Below are 18,452 nucleotides of genomic sequence, written 5' to 3' on the forward strand. Positions count from 1 at the left end.
TTTAATGTAAACTTGGTTGGATTAAATTTTTTGTTTTTATTTTTTTTTACATAAACTTTCAATGAATAAATAGATAAAATGTTACATTTAGATAAAATCCACTTTATCAGCACTTTTAAGTTCTTGTATGTTGTCTGTATGGACTTGCAGTACAGGTGGTCAGAGACTTCAGTAGGAAAGATAAAAGGGATTAAGGAAGTTTTCGATATTTTCATTGTCCTGTGTGTGTGTGTGTCCTGCTTTAGGGGTTTAAAGAGTTGTGCATGCTTTCATCACAACTTTTATACAGAGCGTACAGCAGCATGATGAACAGTGGTTCCTTTTTTGGGCTTTCAACTTTTCAGGCTGCAGAACGAACGATAAGAAGTTTTTATATAAAAATGATGACGTAGATTACAATTCCAGGTCAATTATATACTATCCTCTAAAACTACAGTGTTGTAGCAAGTACAAAAGTGCAAGCACAACATATTGTAACAGCTTCCCCCAGGAAAATCATTCACGTGTGTGTTGCCTACAGGCTGATGAATTGGAGCGGCTGTTTTATCCCTGCACCTGCTTAAACCCCAGAAGTCAGTATTAAAAGTGTGCTATGAGTATGTGTGTTGGTTGGTGTGCATTTGCATTATTATGTCCAATGGTGACTTTATCTTGATCACACACTAATCCATGGGGACACCGTGGGGTGAGAAATCTAGGTCCCCGGTGAATATTCAACTTGTATATCTGGATATGGAGGACAACAGTTTGGTTGATTAAGGAATTTAACAGAGGGCAGCTTATGTTCATGACTACCATCACTGCAACTAATTTACTTTAATCTTCTTCACATATTTTACCAATCAGATTTGTCAGCTGGGCACAAACACAGCTTCAAAAAATTTAGATAATGTTGGTAGGTGCCCACTAGATGTTTAGGGTGGAATCATTAGTTCCCATATCAGCCCTAGAAATGTGCAACTTTTACATTTACTCATCTTTGTGCTGTCCCTAAAAGAATAATTAATGCAGAGATTATTGTTATTAATATTTAGTTTTTATGTGTATTTATTCAGTCCAGTGGTTTTTTTAATGCTAAACAGAGCAAATGTCTTGAGATACTCTGCACACTGTTATCAGCGTGTCTTTGATTTGGTGGGTTAATAAGGTTGCAGGCAGCATGCTGATTTGTGCCATAAGAGGACGGTCTTATTACTTTTATACTAAAGGGATGCAAAACATACTCTGCAAGATGTATGTTAATGACATCACTAATGAGGCTATTAGAGCTCATCAATAGTAAACACACACACACAGTTTTGACACCTTTACGATCTTTCTTTAACCTTTCATGTGTGCAAATAATCCTCACTGCTAGATGCATCTTGTTTGCACCGGTGTAGTTTTCTATTACTCTGCCAACCTGCTTTAACCCGTGTCTCTCTCTTCATCACACTGTTATTAATAACCGTGTGATTTTCTCCTCCCTGCGGATGGAAACATAATATCAAAGGGCAGCTAACCATTTTAATCAGCTTCATCATCATCTCCACCTCCTATACATCCATGCAGGTTGTATAGGAGGATTACCTGGAGACCTGGATGAGTGAAATTCATTTTAACTTTTCACAGAGAAATCAGGAAGAGAAGCGTACTGTCAAACTGTCATGTGATTATGTCAAGCAAAGCCAAATTCAGAGTCTTGTAAAAAAAAAGACCAGCTTGTTAGTCTCCAGACTGTCAGTCTGCTTGACGTTTTGCTGCATACACAGGTTAATATCAACTACAGGTGAAAATGCCTGTAAGCAGACACTGTTGAAGGTAAAGTTTGTAATCGGTCAGATTAACAACTTAGTCTCGTCTTTAAAATATTATCCACATCACCAAACATGATGCAGATCATGTTTGGTGATGTGTTCATTCCGCCGAGGTGTTTGTATTTTATCGAGACCTGACACATTTTTTTTTTCCTATTTATGCAGGAACCTTGGAAAGTCCGGACTCAGAGTATCTTGCTTAGGACTGGGTGAGTAGACTTCACTCTGCTTCACTGCCCCGCTTCTCCACATCGTCCCAAACTCAGAATGATCAGTGAATTGAGCGATTAGGTTTGACCTTTTTTCTCATAAACTAACAAACACTACTGTTGCAACTATGCACATACTAGACCAAATCACTGAGTGTCTAATCAGGTCATAGAGATGCTGTTCTGTGTAGGCTGATGGTAAAATTTCCTTACTTTGCTCTTAGGTTCAATGTAGTCCCACACAAAACCAGTGGCCTGCATTCCTATTTCTGTCACCATGTAGAGCTCTTAAAACAACAGAAGAACCTTTTTTTTTAGGTATACACAAAAATATAACAAAATGTTTTCTACATCTTGTATCGGTTGAACTCCGAGGAGGACTCCTGTTGCTGAAACACAGAGTTGGCTAAATAAAAAGCAACAGCAGCCTGGAGTATATAACCCATAAATCATAAGACAAACAGTATAGCTATAGTTTTACCAGTGAAGAGAAACTGTATGTAGGCCTGCAAGATAAATGGACACAACAGTGACATAAGCATAACTGTAAAAGAGAACAAATACAGAAGCTGAATTAACCTAAAAATTGAACTCTTGGTAAGAAAACGGTGAGTTTGCTGCTTTGATTTATGGCTTGACTTCCATTGATTGGAAGGATTTTGATTCGTGGCCCACTCTTCCAATTTATTTTTGATGCTTTGATAAATACTGTAGTGGTTTACACATTCAACTAATGAAGATTTCCAGTTCAATCCTGGGAAGAGACACAAATCCATTTGGGGGTTATGTGAGGAAAGGCATCCAGCGTAAAGGTCTTCCAGATCACACACATGGAGCTGCTCGCTGTGGAAAAGAAGAGAGCAACTCAACTATCATCTAATATAATATTAGTGTTAATGTGGAGTTTTTTTTTCATTTCTTACAAGAAAAATATATACTCTAGTTTATTTGCTAAACATTTGTCCAGCTTGAATGCCAACCCACGTATTTAAACACATAATATATTTAATTTCAGTCCAGCTTTTGAAGTTATAGAGAAACTAGAGATCATTACCAACTCAGATTCACAGAAGCTAAAATATTTATTATTTTTTCCTGTCCAATTTTTTTGTGGAAGTCCTCTGATATTGCACACACTGATCCAATCGTAGTCGCTGCACCATCATTTATAAATAAGTCATGTATATTCTCATGAGTCCTTCTCCACCACTAACATCCTAGAAAGGGAAACTTGGGTTTGTTTAAAGCTAAGGGCCGTGCAAATAAAACTACATATAATGATGAAATGCCTTAATCGTCTTTAGTGTACCTATCAGAAACATTTTTGCAGAGGTGAATATAAATTGATGGCATGTGCAACAGGAAAATAGTTTGTAACAGTTTGACAATAGTTAAGGAGTACTGGTGGCTCTTACTCTTAAGGTGGTCAAGCAGCGATCATCAACAAAATCATATCAAAACTTACAGTGTGTTTTCTAGAGTAGTAGTAGATACAAGGTGTGATCGAAAAGTTCTGGGATCAGGTGCATCAAAATCGATCTGTACCTGATTTAAGTTTGGCCGATCTCCCAGTAAATCACGAGCAAGCCTAGCTTTCAGCAGGGCTGCTATTTTCAGCTCATCTGGCTGAAGGAGTGATGACCTCAAGGGTTGCTACTCCTTTAGTCCCGGTCAGATTTTATTGAAACTTGCACACAATGTTCTTCTAATGGTTTTTCATCTAAACTGTGCTCAGATCAAGGTCACATTTTTCATTTTGCAGTCAATAATTTGTGAATTGTGGTGGATTCAGGGCCAGATGAGCTCCTACATCATTAATGTTCCGGTTAGATTGCTTCCTGTCCCATTCTGACCACCGCTGTGCACTCAAAGCTTCAGCAGAGAGCAAACACCTGGCCTGAATTACTCTTGGACATTCATGTCTGGTGATGAAGGCTGCATCTTCATCTGTGAGTGAGCAGCTTTTTTAGCATTTTAAACACACTTTGTAGAGAGTTTTCTTTACCTGCGTTCGTTATGTTTTTGACACACTGATGTTGTTCCTTAACTATTTGTCAGTTGTCCCGACTTCTCATGTTCATAAAAAGTGCTGCCGATCTCAGAGACGTCAAGTCGACCCAATTTGCTTTCTTGATTCCATTTTCCAGCTGTACCTTCACAGCCTAAACTGCACGTCTGGTTCAAGACACTGGCTAATTTTAGCCTTACGATACATGCACCACTTGTGATGCTTGATTGACATGAAACAACACTGAATGAAACAGTTTCTAGGTTATTTGAGACGATTCCACTCAAAATGTACTGTGGGTATTTTTACTTCACTTGGATATTTCCCGATAGAGATCGCAGGAGGAAAGTTTCTCTGTGCTCGTGTCTCGGGTTAATATAGATCCATAAGGCATTAATTTTTCTCATGGACTTTTTTCTCTCCTTTCACCCGAGCTGGTTGAGGCAGACTGCCACCCACCCAGAGTGTGAGGTCTCTGCTTATTACATTTTTTTCCCCCAAACACTTTCTTAAAGGGATCATTAGATTTTAACTAAAGCAATCAAGATGTAATTGAAGACTTTCTGTTTTAATTCAAGGGCTTTAACAAAAGTGTTGCATTAACTGTTTAAGAATTACAGTTAATGCAATAGCAGAAATTCATCAAAGCAGAATTCATCAGTCAGAATCTGATGTTTAAAACAAGCATTAGGTATTCAACTGTTGTAGGTTTAGCTGCTGAGGTTTATCATGTGATGCCACGTGCCCATTAGTCAAGAATGTGGCCAATATGGTGGTTTTTGTCTGTCACTGGATAAAATCTGTTGCAAAGAAGGTTGCTGCATCAAAAACCTCTTAGATCTTGCTTTGGTTGCAGGAAATTGTCATAGTTGTCTGTAGTTTCTCATGTATCTGTAAATACCCACTAATTTTTAGCCCAGCGGTAGTAAAATTTGAGAAAGTTCATTGCAAAGTGGAAGTGGGATAGGTTCACCTTCAGAGTAAAAGTTGCACGTTTGAAACATGTTGGATGCGGCGCTTAGGCACAGCTGTTACATTTTTTTGCTTTTTCTACTTTGCATTGTCTGTTTCACAGTTTTGCTACAGCTCCCAAAGTAGCTGGAGGGTGATTAATTTGGTGGCTGCGACATGCTAGCTACCAATGCAATCACGTGGAGGATTTTGTCAGCCGGCTGGGGAATACTCTTTTTTTCCCCTGGTGTCAAGTGGTTTCCAGATGGTCACAGACGACTCTCTAGGCTTGTGGAACTGGAGCCTCATTCACTTGATCCTACATTGTCGCCATGGTTGTCGTACATTCAAAATGGCAGCTGAGTTAACGTGGCTAGTGGTCACGTTTCTGCAAAACCTCAAACCTTTTGTTGAGCGACAAAAATTACTGCAAAGGCTAAATCAGATGTGTAAGTTTTTGAAGCATCATTAAAAAGTATCTCATGCCATTCATACTGTATATTAAGAGGTGTTTATGTGTAGTATACTATGTATATACTATACAAACATGCACCACCTTTAATTTTAAGGTGACACAGCTTGCTGAATGGATTTCTTAATAAATATGCAGCTGACACAAAATTATTTTCCAGGGACGCCTTTGCGTGCAATGCAGAACTTTTACTTGTGTGGCTGTAAGGTTTGGCTCCTCCTCAGGACGATGCTGAGGGCTGCTGCCTCAGGTGGTTCATGGAAGATTGAGATGTCTGATTCAAACTGGCTGAAATCCACAGTGCAGAAAAGGTCAGCATAATGCTAGCTACCTGCCACACGCTGCGCGCAGGCCAGACATGATGCTGGCAGGGGAGGGGGGGGAAGAGAGACGGCAAAGGGCAGGATGCTAAATTGTGTTTCATTGTCACACTTGATGGTAGAGAAAATAGATGAGGATGTAATGGGTGTACGCTGTGAGAGACTTGTCTGTAGCTATTCTCATAGCTCTACTGTACTGTCAGACCAAAGTTCATCAGAACAAAATATGATGACACACTCAGTCAGTCATGTTAAATCATGGCTGTCAGTTTGCAAAGTTATGACGATGCCATGGGGGATACACAGACTTTTTAAACATGTGGTTTAAGCAGTTGAAAATGTTTTCCCACCTGTTTACTGGCAAATCCTGAGATCTCATCAGTTTTAAACTGTAAATAATCCTGGTTTTCACACTGAGACATTAGATCCATACAGATGAGTTAATCACGTCAGTTTCAGTGATTCAGTGATTTTATCTTTGCTGCACTCTAACCAAGGACCCAGGGCTGCTTTTAAAAGTTAGAAACTGCTCAACTTGGCCAAAAAGAAGTGTGTTTTAGATAAAGCGTCCAAGAGTTATGTAACAATAAAGGAGCAAATTGACCTTGACACGGAGTGGCTGACTTCACACTGCAGCTACTGCAAAAATAATGACTGCTGCTGTGTTTAAGATTCAGAGCAACACTGCTGAGGTGCACTTAAACAAAAGAGGAGAAAAGCAACATTTTCGATATATTTAAGGTGTAATTGCAGTACTGCAAATAAAACATAAATAATAAAGTAGAACAATTTCAGTTTCCATTACTAGGATAGATCACTATTATATTCAATTTGCTGAGGTTATTTTTTTCAGATAAACTTTACAATTAATTCAAATATTTGGAAAAAGTGTCATTGTCACCAAAATCAGGTTGTGTTAACGTTTAATGCAGATATTTGATTAAGAACATGATTTTTTTTGTAACTGAGGGATTCGATTAAGAACACTTAGCATAGCTTGTTTCCAAGCTGTTTCCTTGTGCTTACTCAAAATGTAAAAGATAACCTGCACCACAGATGAATTAGCATTCCCAACAAGTCCAATTCCCAGGGACACAGTGCAGTTTGGAGGGAGAGCTGAGAAGACAAGAACGAGGAAAGTCAAGAAAAAAAGAGGAAAACAAACAACATAACTGCTAACTGTCTTTGTTTAGCAGTTTTGCCCTTGCTCTGCCAGTCTCCATCGCTCACTGTCTTTATCTCTGTGGACCGCGCTTCTTCCCTCCTCATCTCCAATCCTTTCTCCATCCAAACTCTATTTTAACACTAGAAGGATGTAGAAGGATGAAATCTGGAGTGTGCAGTGAGAGCGTTTAATGACATGTGCGTATGTTTCTGTGCAAATCTTTTAGGCACTTTTTAATCCAAAATGTGACAAATGAAATGTTAGCTCATCCGGACAATGAGCTAATGAGCATGGTAAGGTGTCCACATTTCTGTCTACAGTTGTCAAGAAATAACTACATAACATTATAACATTATGACCACAGACAGGTGAAGGGAATGACACTGATTGTATCTCCATCATAGCACCTGTTAGTGGCTGGGCTATATTATGGAGCAAGGGAACATCTTGTCCTCAAAGTTGTGTTGGAAGCAGTAAAAATGGACGAGCGCACGGATTTGAGCGAGTTTGACAAAAGGCCATATTGTGATGGCTAGATGACTGGGTCGACTGGGTCAGCGCATCTCCAAACTGCAGCTCTTGTGGGGGATTACTGGTCTGCAGTGGTCAGCATCTATCAAAAGCGGTCAAAGGAAGAACCGTGGTGAACCAGCAACAGGGTCACGGGTGGCCAAGGTTAATTGATCTGCATGGTGAGCAAAGGCTGGCCCGTGTGGTCAGATCCAACAGACGAGCTGCTGTAGCTCACATTGCCAAAAAGGTTTATGCTAATTCTGATGGAAAGGTGTCAGAATGCACAGTCTGTCGCTGTTTGTTGTGCATGCGGCTGCATAGCCACAGAGCATTCAGAGTGCCCATGCTGACATCTGTTCAGCACTGGATCATGAAACAGTGGAAGAAGTTGGCCTGGTTTGATGAACCATGTTTTCTTTCACATCACTTGAATAGCTGGGTGAGTGTTACCTCTTCCCAGAGCTCAGTCCAATCCATGGAGGCCCCACCTCGCAGCTTAAAGGACCTGCTGCTGACATCATCCTGATACCACAGCACACCTTCAGAGGAATGGAGTCCACGACTCGACGGGTCAGGGCTGTTTTGGCAAGTGCAAAGATTTGAACAAGTTTGTTTCACAGCACTTTACTGATAAGTGCAAGATTTAAAAGTGCCTTAAAAGTACTCCACGGTATTGGTCATCATAAAATATATTTGGATCTTAGATATACTTAATCATTAAAAATAATTATTCTCTCAGAACACTCATAAAAGGCATAAAGGTTCATGATTTGGATTTTCATGAAGACGGGAAACTCCAGTTATTTAGAAATTGTTCTGCAGTCCTCAGTTTAAGTTTGCTCAGTCTAGCTGACACACACTAGTGTGCAGGGACATTTCTGTTGCAGTCCTATTCAAGTTCTAAAGAACTGAATTGAAACTCCTTCACAGCACGAGTATGCAGAAGCTCTGTGCCTGTGCAGTTACAGCAGGCAGTGCAATGATCACACCACCAAACAAAGCTCACTTTGCAGTGTTTTCAGATTAATCTGTCTTTTAACGACGTGCAAACAAGTGGGGAAAAAACTGTTTATTAATCCAACACTACTCAGCGAGTTCTGCCTCCTATTTTTCCTGGCAGCCTTCCACAATAAGAAACTGTTTACACACTCTCACTGAAGCTGACAGTTAAATATAATCTGTTTATTAGTATCTGAAGCTCAGTTTAATCAGTTATTTCCATCCCACTAACAATTAATCAACCTCTTCCACATTCAGTCAAAGCCTAATGTCATGTTAGCTCAATTTATTTTCATATGAAACTGAAAAAGTCACAGACCGTGTAACGACTGTCTGCAAATGTAAAAACCTCTCACCAGTTAATGGAAAATGAATAGATTTTTTTAAAAAGGTGATTATCACAAGTGAGAGACCTGGAGGGTGGATTAACTGATAGGTGATTAGTGAATTCATCGCGTCCTCTCAGTGTTGGCTGTCTGCTGCTGCAGATAAACCATTATCTCTTCAGTCAGTGAGAAAGCTAACAGAGTGCCTATAGGGGTCTGCAGTGGCCTCACTATGCTGTCAACACACACTGGCTCCAGCAGTGCTGATTGGTTGTGGAACATGGAAAACAGAGTGTTTGTGGAAACCTATTTTTAGTTGCTGACAAAACCAAAAATAAAGTCGATGCAGAATTCATGATCAGCATTATTTGAGTCTTCAGCACTTCTGTGTGAACCCAAAAACTTTGTAATCTGTCATCTCGCTCATAGCACACAATCCAGGACCTTTTTTTCCCCTTTAAAGCCTGCTGCACTGATGCGGCACAATTGATTGATGAATTCTTAAAATGGCTCTCCTGGAAAATCCTGCAGTGTTTAAGACAGGAAGAGGTCGGACCTCTGTGTGCGTGTCGCCGTGTCGCCGAGATTAACAGATTAACTTTGACTCGTACTTTCATGCAATTCAATGAAAATGATCACCTTTATTAGTTCAGCCTCAGTAATCAGTCATACTTCGCCATGCAACACTTAAAGTTTCCTCCTACTTTTCACTCAAGTCCTCTGTGGCTGTAACCTTGGTCTTCAGGTAGTGATATAACCACTGCCAACAAACTGCATCTGATGATCTGAGCTGGCTCTTGCTGATCATCTTAGGAACAAGAGATGAGGCAGTTTATGACAAATGCCTTTTTTTAAGTTCCTGTATTTCTAGAATTTATATATATATACTTTCTTATGTTGTTGGCTTGTTCACTACCTGTGAGCCACACTGTAGCCAAAAGAGTAGACAAGGTAGAAATAGATATGGATTTAACAGGAGACGAAGGATGAAAATCAATAAAACTTGTGCAGGAGACAAAGGCATAAAACTGGAATGAAAATAGGTCCAAAGGAGTCTGTGTGTGTGCATGTGCGTGTGTGTGTGTGTGTGTGTGTGTGTGTGTGTGTGTGTGTGTGTGTGTGCGTGTGCGTGTGTGTGAGAGAGAGAGAGAATGAGTTTTTCTTTGTGTTTGTGTGTATGTATTATAAAAATAAAAGGCACCATACAAGGTATAAAATACAGGTCAAAATACCAAAAAACATGCATATCTAGCTATGCATAAATATGCATATGCCTCAGTATGGAGGTTCATATCCATACATAAATATGGTTATTAACTGATTTTAGACATTTAAATAGCCCCACAGTGTGTTGTTGGAAGGACCAGGGGATTTTTGTTAGTTTAATATACTCACTTCAAACTTTCAGTACCTTTGCTGATTCAGCCTTTCCATTTGCAGCCAGAAAGGTTCAAAATACTGAAAAGAAGAGTGAAGAGGTCGGTTTAAGTGAGACAGAGAAATGCTTCATCTAAATTTGTGCCATCCATCACACTGCCAGGCACCGGACTTGGGTCCACTTCTGAGAAATTTAGGTTAAAAGGACTCACACAAAGCTCTTTCCACAAAGCTGCTTATATTCTCATCATATTCCTCCCCTTTAACTTCTTCTTGCGATCGTATTGGTTTATTTTGGTTTTACTTCACCTGCTTTTTGAAAACAAATTCTAATCTGATAGAAAAGGTCGAGGAAGCCGAAATGAGAAAGGCATTTAGACTTATGTCTGTTCCATTATTATAAATGTTACCGATTTGTTTCTTGATGTGAACAGTTTTTAGGTTTAGAAAAAGGCTCTGCAAGGTTATCAGGTTTATTATTGTTGCATAGCAACATCAAGTGACTCTTCCAGCACTTTCCACTGGCAGCTGCAAGGAAAAAAAAAGAGGAAAAAAAAAAGAAAGCTTGTCTTTTTTCAGGGCTTTAATTTCCATCAAACAGAAACGTCAGCTGGATCTCGGAGAGCAGTGGCCTTGACACTAGAGCTCCGCAGGGTTTTCATCCCACGCTGAGCCTCAGACACAGAGCCCAGAGCAGCCACTGGACATCGTCAGCTGTGATTACATTTCCACCATGCTGGAGACAGCTTTAAGGGATGATTGAGCCCACACACACACAGACACACACAACGTCCAAATGTCGACACGGATATTACAACACACAGCGGCGAACTTTATGCGCACGTGTTGATAAGAAATGACCCGCGCTGTACATACACTGTATAATAAGGATTAGCCCTCATGACTGCACCGCAGGTACACTCGAGGCGTACGGAAGCTGCCATGGTAACATGTGTTAAGGAAGTCTAAAGGCAGCTTTTTCCCACCCGCCGCTGGCGTCACTTCACCCAGGCTCCACCTCTGCTTAAAAAACTTTTGATGATGATGTATGTTTAAACCCCATCTTTTTTTTAGCTCCTTATTAAATCAGTTTCATTATGCACCAAAAAGATCCAATACATCCTCCGGGGGTCATCTGTAAGTTAAACCTCAGTGGAGTTGATGCTGCTGCAATGTATGAAATAATGAGCTGTAGGATATCAAAAGCATCCTGCCTGTTGGGAATGAAGAGTTTCTTCTCATTTCCCGACGCTTTCTCTGAGGTTTATAAATTGTTTCATGACAGCCGAGCTGCTGAGGTCAACAAGGCCTGAAGAAGAAAGACTGCGTGTTCACTTGGTGTGAAATTGGGACCACTAGAGCACGGAGTGGGCAAGAGAATGACGATATAATACATTTAATAAAAAAGAGAGCAGAAATAGGTGGAGACTAGCATGGCCCGGAGGTAATTAACAAATATCCTAAGAAAGAGAGTGATCGGTTGGCTAGTTGGTTGGAGGGGTTGCTTTATTAGCCTCATCACTATTGGAAATGAATACTGAGAGAAAGATAGAAGGACACACCATGTTCTCTGTGACTTACTGAAAGCAATGTTTGTACTAAAAATGATCAAAATGTATAGGTCAGTACATGAAATTCACGTGATCCAAATAAAATGTTTATATGTGTTACAAAAAGAGATCAGTGAGTATGAATAGATTAATAAAATCTAACTGATGCTTGTGAAATGTGTTATGTTCTGGATCAGTATTGGCACTGAAATCGTCCTCTGTGAAGCCCATTGTAAAACTGAAGTACATAGTTGGACTGTGTAGGTCCAGGTGTTTTCAGTCCCATTGTCACAGGTGTATAAAGACAAGCGTGTAGCCATGCAGTCAAGGCTTTGTGAAAGAATCAGTCCTCCTAAAGATCTCACTGAATTCAAGCGTGGAGATGTAATCGGATGCCACTGTTGCAGCAAATCAGTTTACGAAATGTCTCGGTCTCCTTCAGAGAAGCTGGATGAGGTGGCTAGGGATAGAGTGGTCTGGGTTTCTCTCCTTAGACTGCTGCTGCCCGATGGATGGATGGATGGTTGGTTGGTTGGTTGGTTGGATAAATAACTTTAGGAACTACAGTAACTTAGCCATGGAGTGCTAGACCCTGTAAAGGTAGAGAGTGAGGTTGTGGAGAGGTGCACAGTGAATGAAAGTGACCAATGTTCTGCTGGCTCAGGAACTGCAGAGCTCTAAATCTCCTCTGGCATTAACATCAGTACAAAAACTGTACACAAGGAGCTTCGTGGCATGGATTTGTCATACTTTTACTCAAATAGTGTATGAATAAAAGTATTACCAGTGGAAAAGTTTGGGGAGTGGGGGATGGGGTTCAGGATTATTATTTCTCTTGAATTTCTGCTTGTAGGGTGATTGTGGCGCAGGAGTAGAGCTAGACAGAAAGCTCACTGATGCAGTAAAAAGTGTATGAATGTGTGAATGAGACAGGTTGTTAATAGTGCGTTGAGTGCTAAGGTAGACTAGAAAAGTGCTATTTATGAACCTGTCAATTTACGATTTGGTGACCACGAAAAAACATAATTAGTTATGAAATGTTCCACCAGGGTTTTCTGGTGTTTAGGCTGAAATTGCAATGTTTATTCATGCATGGAATTCAACACATTTTGAAAAAGCAACAGAAGACTGGCAAAGTTGTGCAATGCCTAATCACCATTTTATCCGACACGGTCCATTTTTGGAAGTTTCCTTTAGCTCAATTTAGGAAAAAATATGTGATGACAGTTTCCATGGACCTGCTGCCAAACTTCACAGGTGAACTGCCTCATATCTTGTCAGGCAGCCCAGATTTTCTTGCAACTACCAAAATACACATAAGCCTTTCTGCATTAACAGGTGAGCAGCAGACACTTTACTGATATAAAAAGGTGTTCCTGTCTCTCTGTCTGTCTGGCAGAGTGGGACCCTTTCAGATAGCTAATACTGTTTTCACTCAATCTGAATAGAAAGCTATGTGCATAATTCCCTGAGGGAATGTGCTGAGGATTTAGTGTCTCCTCTGGTTGTGGCGGCTCAGCCTTTTGTCTGGCTTATCGGTATTGTCTGCGGGACAATCGGGACTGTGGCGTCATTATTCTCACATTCACAAGCACATGAGGACAGGGGATGCAAGGTCTTCCAAATATGCACGGCCGTAGCAAACGAACAGTCATCAGTAAAGACAGAGAGGGCTAACAGGGGCTCACACTAGGTGATACTTCAGTACTGAGCAGCAGGACAGATTTTTCTCTTGGGAACTTGACAGCCTCCCTCGAATGGTGTCACAGCCCCGGGATTAGTTCTGTTTACTTCACGATATCAAACAAACACACACACACTGACACAGACAGAGAGGGCTGACAGTAAAGAAATGTTCCCTAACGATGAAATGTCTCTGCCTCTCTTCCCTCCAGGTACATGGGTGACATTTGGAGGACAGATAACAGACGAGGTATGAAACACTTTCCTTTATTTTACATGTCTACTTGATGTCAGTGCAGTCTGCGCATTGATTACACTGATGTACAGTGTATGGCACATTAGACTGGTTGGTGTGGCTTCTTTTTTTACCTATTAAATAATGACACAACTTTTTTGCCTGTCAAATGTTTAAATGCAATTAAATATGCTATATAGAGAAAGCTGCCTTACTTATGGATGAAACAGCAAAAACGGGTCCAAGTGCACTGATATAGGAAACTGATGAGCCATAATAGACAATGTAGCTTAAAATTACACTCACATCACTGCCCACTTGCCATAAAAAAGGAATGAATTCAAAACTGAATTCCCTTTGAAAATTACCAACAAAGTCAAAAAAGGCTGCAGGCCAAGACAAGTTGGCAGCATTCGAGGTAGAGTGGTCATCCGTAGCCATTTCTGTTCTCCGCTGTTTTATTTCTTGTTTAAAAAAGAAAAAGATGCAATCTTTTTTGGGGGGGTTTGAATCAGAGTAAATACAGATTGACACTGTAAATGATCCACGGCAGAGGAAACGACATGTCCATGTTTTGCAGCGTACTTTATTAACACACGGTTGCTGTACAAACGCAGTCGGCTGCAGCTCCGCAGCTCACAACCCGACACATACTAACAACAACCATTACAGCAGGACCCAGTACAGACTTAAAGTTGGCGAGGCGTGATTGCGGATGCCGCTCAGGTGCGTCCGCCTCCCCTGCAGACCACGCCCCGCCACTGACACTTCCAGTTATTCTTTTTCCTGTGTCGTATTTATTTGAAAGTCTGTAGGATCCTGAAGCAGGTGCAGCTGTGTAGTCCTCCAGGAAGGTTAATTCTTCTAACTACAATCCATCAAACAAAATACAAAGGAGCAAAAACATAATCTGGTGAAGGGATTTTCCATTCTGTACAACAGTTAGAGTCATAAGTTCACCAAAGAACTGTTACTGTGGGACATCTGTCAGGACTGCTTTTTTCTGACTGAGTGGTGTCACAGTTAACCTTCAGCACACCATACTGACAGAGCCCTCTAACACCCACAGGCTCAATTACTCCACAGTTTCACTTTGTATTGCTTTATTCCTTTAAAGTCACAGCCTTCACCGATACCTCAGGTTCGATGAGTCGCGTTGTTTGGAACGCAACACTTTGGTCCACACAGGACAGAAAAGGTCAGCATGATGGCTACGTGTGCACACCGAATTCTCCTTTGCACTTATGCTGATGAACTCTAACGTGCTCTGATGTTGCCCCTGGGGTCCCGGTCTTGGTCACCGCACATACGCACATATGCACACACTTAAATTGACACAGAAGAGAACAGTGCTCACCCAGGGGTACGCAGAAGCACCAAGCTTATGTAAGAGTATTATTTTTCTTTCCTTAGGGTTGCTGGCGTTGACTTACTTGGTACCCTCACTCAAAGCTTAGCACCCTTTCCCCCTTCCATTATCCTGAACGTCCGCAGTTCAGTGTCAGTAGCATCACTCAGACTCTTCAGGCTGTGACAGCTGGGAGCGTTATGATAAATTCTGGCTGGCTCGTGTGAACGTGGTTTTAAATTTTTAAATCTTCTCTGTAAAGTGATCTATGGTAGGAACAACCAGAAAAAGAAGCTGGTAGGGCAGACAGAGGGTCTCGATGGACATGCAAAAGCAAGAGAACTATCATTACATGCAGTGCTGGTAGGTTAACCAGTCCTCCAGTGCCCTGTTCAATGTCATTGTCATCAAGTCTGCCCTAAATTGCTAAAACGTCCTCAGCAGGGTTCAGCGTCCCTGTCCTCATTAAGAAATGCACAACAACTGTAGCACACAAACGGAGATAAAAATGCATAAAACACTAATATTTTCCCTTTATTTGTATTCAGAATAATCGTGTAATAACATTATTGATATTGGAAGACATAAATATTAGTATAGATTTTCTAACGCTGGGCAATTTTTGGAGAGCGCGTCTTATCAAAGCGCCTCATCCTCGTCTTAACGATAACACATTCCCAGACAGGCAGGAAGTTCGTGGCGCTGATATTGCTTACTCATTCAAAAAGGGCAAAAGTGGATCCATAAATCATAAAGTGAATTTGAAGACGACGTCTCTTGTTCGTGTCAACGTCGATGCAGTGAGTTTGAAAGGGGAGGAGGCAGCGCAGTCATAAAATCCTCGCTCAAGGTTGTGTGGGTTGTATGTGGGAAGCTGCTGCGGCCTTGATTCTGAGGTTGTGTGGAAATAAAAAAATAAGTCAATTTTTTTTCTTATTATATTCCCTCCGTCTGTGGAAATCCAATTGTCTTCCACCTTTTGTGCGCCTGAAGAAAAAAAAAGGGGTAAAAAGGAGGAGAGAAGCCTGAAGCCACCCATGTGTTCCTGCAACTTCACAGTGACTCAGTGTTTGACTACAGGAGGAGGTTTTTATTTTATAGACGTGCTGCTTCTGCAGTTTCTGCCTGTTTGTTTTTTTAAAGCATCCCATCATTTGAAGGCCCTCACTCATATTCAGTTCATCTGAAATGCCCAGAAGTCAAAGCAGAAGTGAGTAAGCAGTGATGCTTCAACACCACTGCAAACTTTCTGACTTCACAAATGTCACTTTCAGCTCTTTGGCAGCGACTGGCCTGTTAGCATGTTGTGAGACTCGTCATGAATAAGCAGTCACCCTGAAACTATCGCTCATGTTCTGGTTTAATTCAGTCTGTCCTTGTAACGCTCTCTTCTGCATGTTTCAAACTCTACCAGCAAATAAATGTCAGCTTTAAGTTGTCATCACTTTTAAGTTATGCAGTCCATCTATTAGCTTCTTACTTACCTCATCCTTCATCCTGTAGCTGTTATCTTACCTAAGACCTCCATTCATTCACTTTATTGAAAATGACTCTCCGGTGTGGCCAACAGTTCTGGCATGAGGTTGCTTCCCTGTTTGCACTCAGCAGAGACCAATAAGGGAAAGAACATGCTTTTCATATTCTTTGTAATCCCTCTTCCCCAAATCTTTCTCTCCTTAAGTGACATCTCCTTTCTCTAACCTCTCCATTATCCAGCTCCATCTTTTTATTCTGCTCTGTTTGTCTGATGGCAGTCCAGGGCTCGGAGACTGAATGAGCCATTTTGAAATGTGGACACTGTTATGTCCTTCCTTTATTTCCTTTCCTAGCTGTTCACTGAACCTTATCTGAAAGCACTGGATTTGCATCTGATGCATTTCTATAAAAGAAGAAAAACAAAAACAAGAAAAAAATTAAATATATGAATATATTGTATTGATGTTGGTTATACTAGGCTGAGAAAAAAAACACTTATAAAATTACTTTTCAGATAGGGAACAGAACAAAATGCTGTTTGCTGTAAAGAATCATTAAAGACTGGATATAAAAGATGGGCATGGCTCCAGTTGTGGTTATTCCAACTTTTCCTCTTTCTGAGATGATTTTCTTAACTTAATATTCTTAAAATATTATTTTATTAAAAAAAAATTAATTGAACTTTAAAATGCTACACAGGATTTTTCAAAATAAAGTGCTCTGCTACTAGAAAGAGGTGCAAATAAGAAATAAATGGAAATAAATTTTACCCGATGGTGGTTCTGAATATTTTACCTAAACAAACAGAAGCAAATGCAACACATTTATGTAACAGAACAAATTTCAGACTCGTTTTGACCAGTAATGAGACAACGACCTTCTTTGTTTTCTAAAAATGCTTTGATCCTGTCAGTGCTTATACCGAGGCTCACACCAAGGCTCCTGGCTTTTGGTTGTCTCTGAACTCTTGTTGGGTTTAGCTTTAGCTACTTTTTCCCCTTTTAGCGTCTTTAAAATGTCTCTATTTACGGAGATGGGGGGATTAGGTGTCTGGTTAGGTTTGTCATTATAAACATTTTCACGCTAACACTTTTTTATCTCAACTCAGAGTGAAGCGCTTTTGTGCTAACAACATATTAGCATATAGCCGTGAGTGTGAACTGGGCCGATTAACAATCAGTCAGTCTCAGACCTCGGCAGGTAGATCGGGGCGCCTTCAGTGCCTCCTGAATTTTTTTGATTTCTCTGTCAGGTCCACTTGTCACTCTAAAGCTGGTGACGTCCAAAATGCTGATCTTGAATCAATAAACTAAATGACTGTTGTCATGGTAGTACATGTGTCTTTTAAATACAGTCTGTAGGGTGCACCAATCTGAAACACTGGATTCGTTTTTTTCAGTCATGGCATAACATCATTCATGTATGGATAACTGGACAGATAACTGAGAGAAAAGATTACAGGATTTGATTTCCTCTCTGCTGGTATAAAGGCCAAAGATGACTCGCCCAGGTGGTTCTGAAAGTGTTTGCCACTGCAAGACTAGAATAAAGAGGCAGCAGCTGCACAATTCTTCTGATTCATTGTAGTTTTAGCAGCTAAAACTACTCAGTATTATGTTGGCAGGAGATGGAGGATGCCTCTCTCTTTTCCTGCTGTAGAGGAACACCACTTGGATTCCTGCTTTGCTGCTACAAGTAAAAATGCCATTTTAAGACTTTCCACAGCTGGCAATTTCTCCATTGAGAACAGGTGCTGCTGTTTCAACAGGTGATGCTACATTATCGCACCAAGAATCCTTTCTGGGGCTTGCGGTTAACTTTAAAAATGGATTTTAAAGTATAAATGACTGTTTTCAGCTTTGCCTCCGAGCAAAAAGCCCATGTGGGAGCTGCTGTAGCTACAACATCTTAAATCAGTTTACAAACGCACTTTTTATTGACTTTTATTTTGCTTCCTTTTGGTCCTTTTCCATTTTTTACGACTTTTGTTTCTTTTTGTGTGTGTTGTCCTTCATTTTATTGCC

The 18,452-nt window shown here is 40.5% G+C and overlaps 1 protein-coding gene across 4 annotated transcripts in view; it reads left to right on the forward strand.

The window, feature by feature from the left end:
* The window catches only part of kcnab1a (potassium voltage-gated channel subfamily A regulatory beta subunit 1a), a 145,894-nt gene that overhangs the window by 112,160 nt on the left and 15,282 nt on the right, over positions 1-18,452 (forward strand). For all 4 annotated transcript variants that reach the window (XM_082501786.1, XM_082501788.1, XM_082501785.1 and 1 more), the window contains 2 exons: positions 1,962-2,005; positions 13,582-13,619. In XM_082501786.1, coding sequence (XP_082357912.1) covers positions 1,962-2,005; positions 13,582-13,619 — 82 coding nt within the window. The remainder of the gene's footprint in view (positions 1-1,961; positions 2,006-13,581; positions 13,620-18,452) is intronic.

Source organism: Aulonocara stuartgranti (assembly GCF_965226115.1).
Source record: "Aulonocara stuartgranti genome assembly, chromosome: 14".
NCBI classification, from domain to species: domain Eukaryota; kingdom Metazoa; phylum Chordata; class Actinopteri; order Cichliformes; family Cichlidae; genus Aulonocara; species Aulonocara stuartgranti.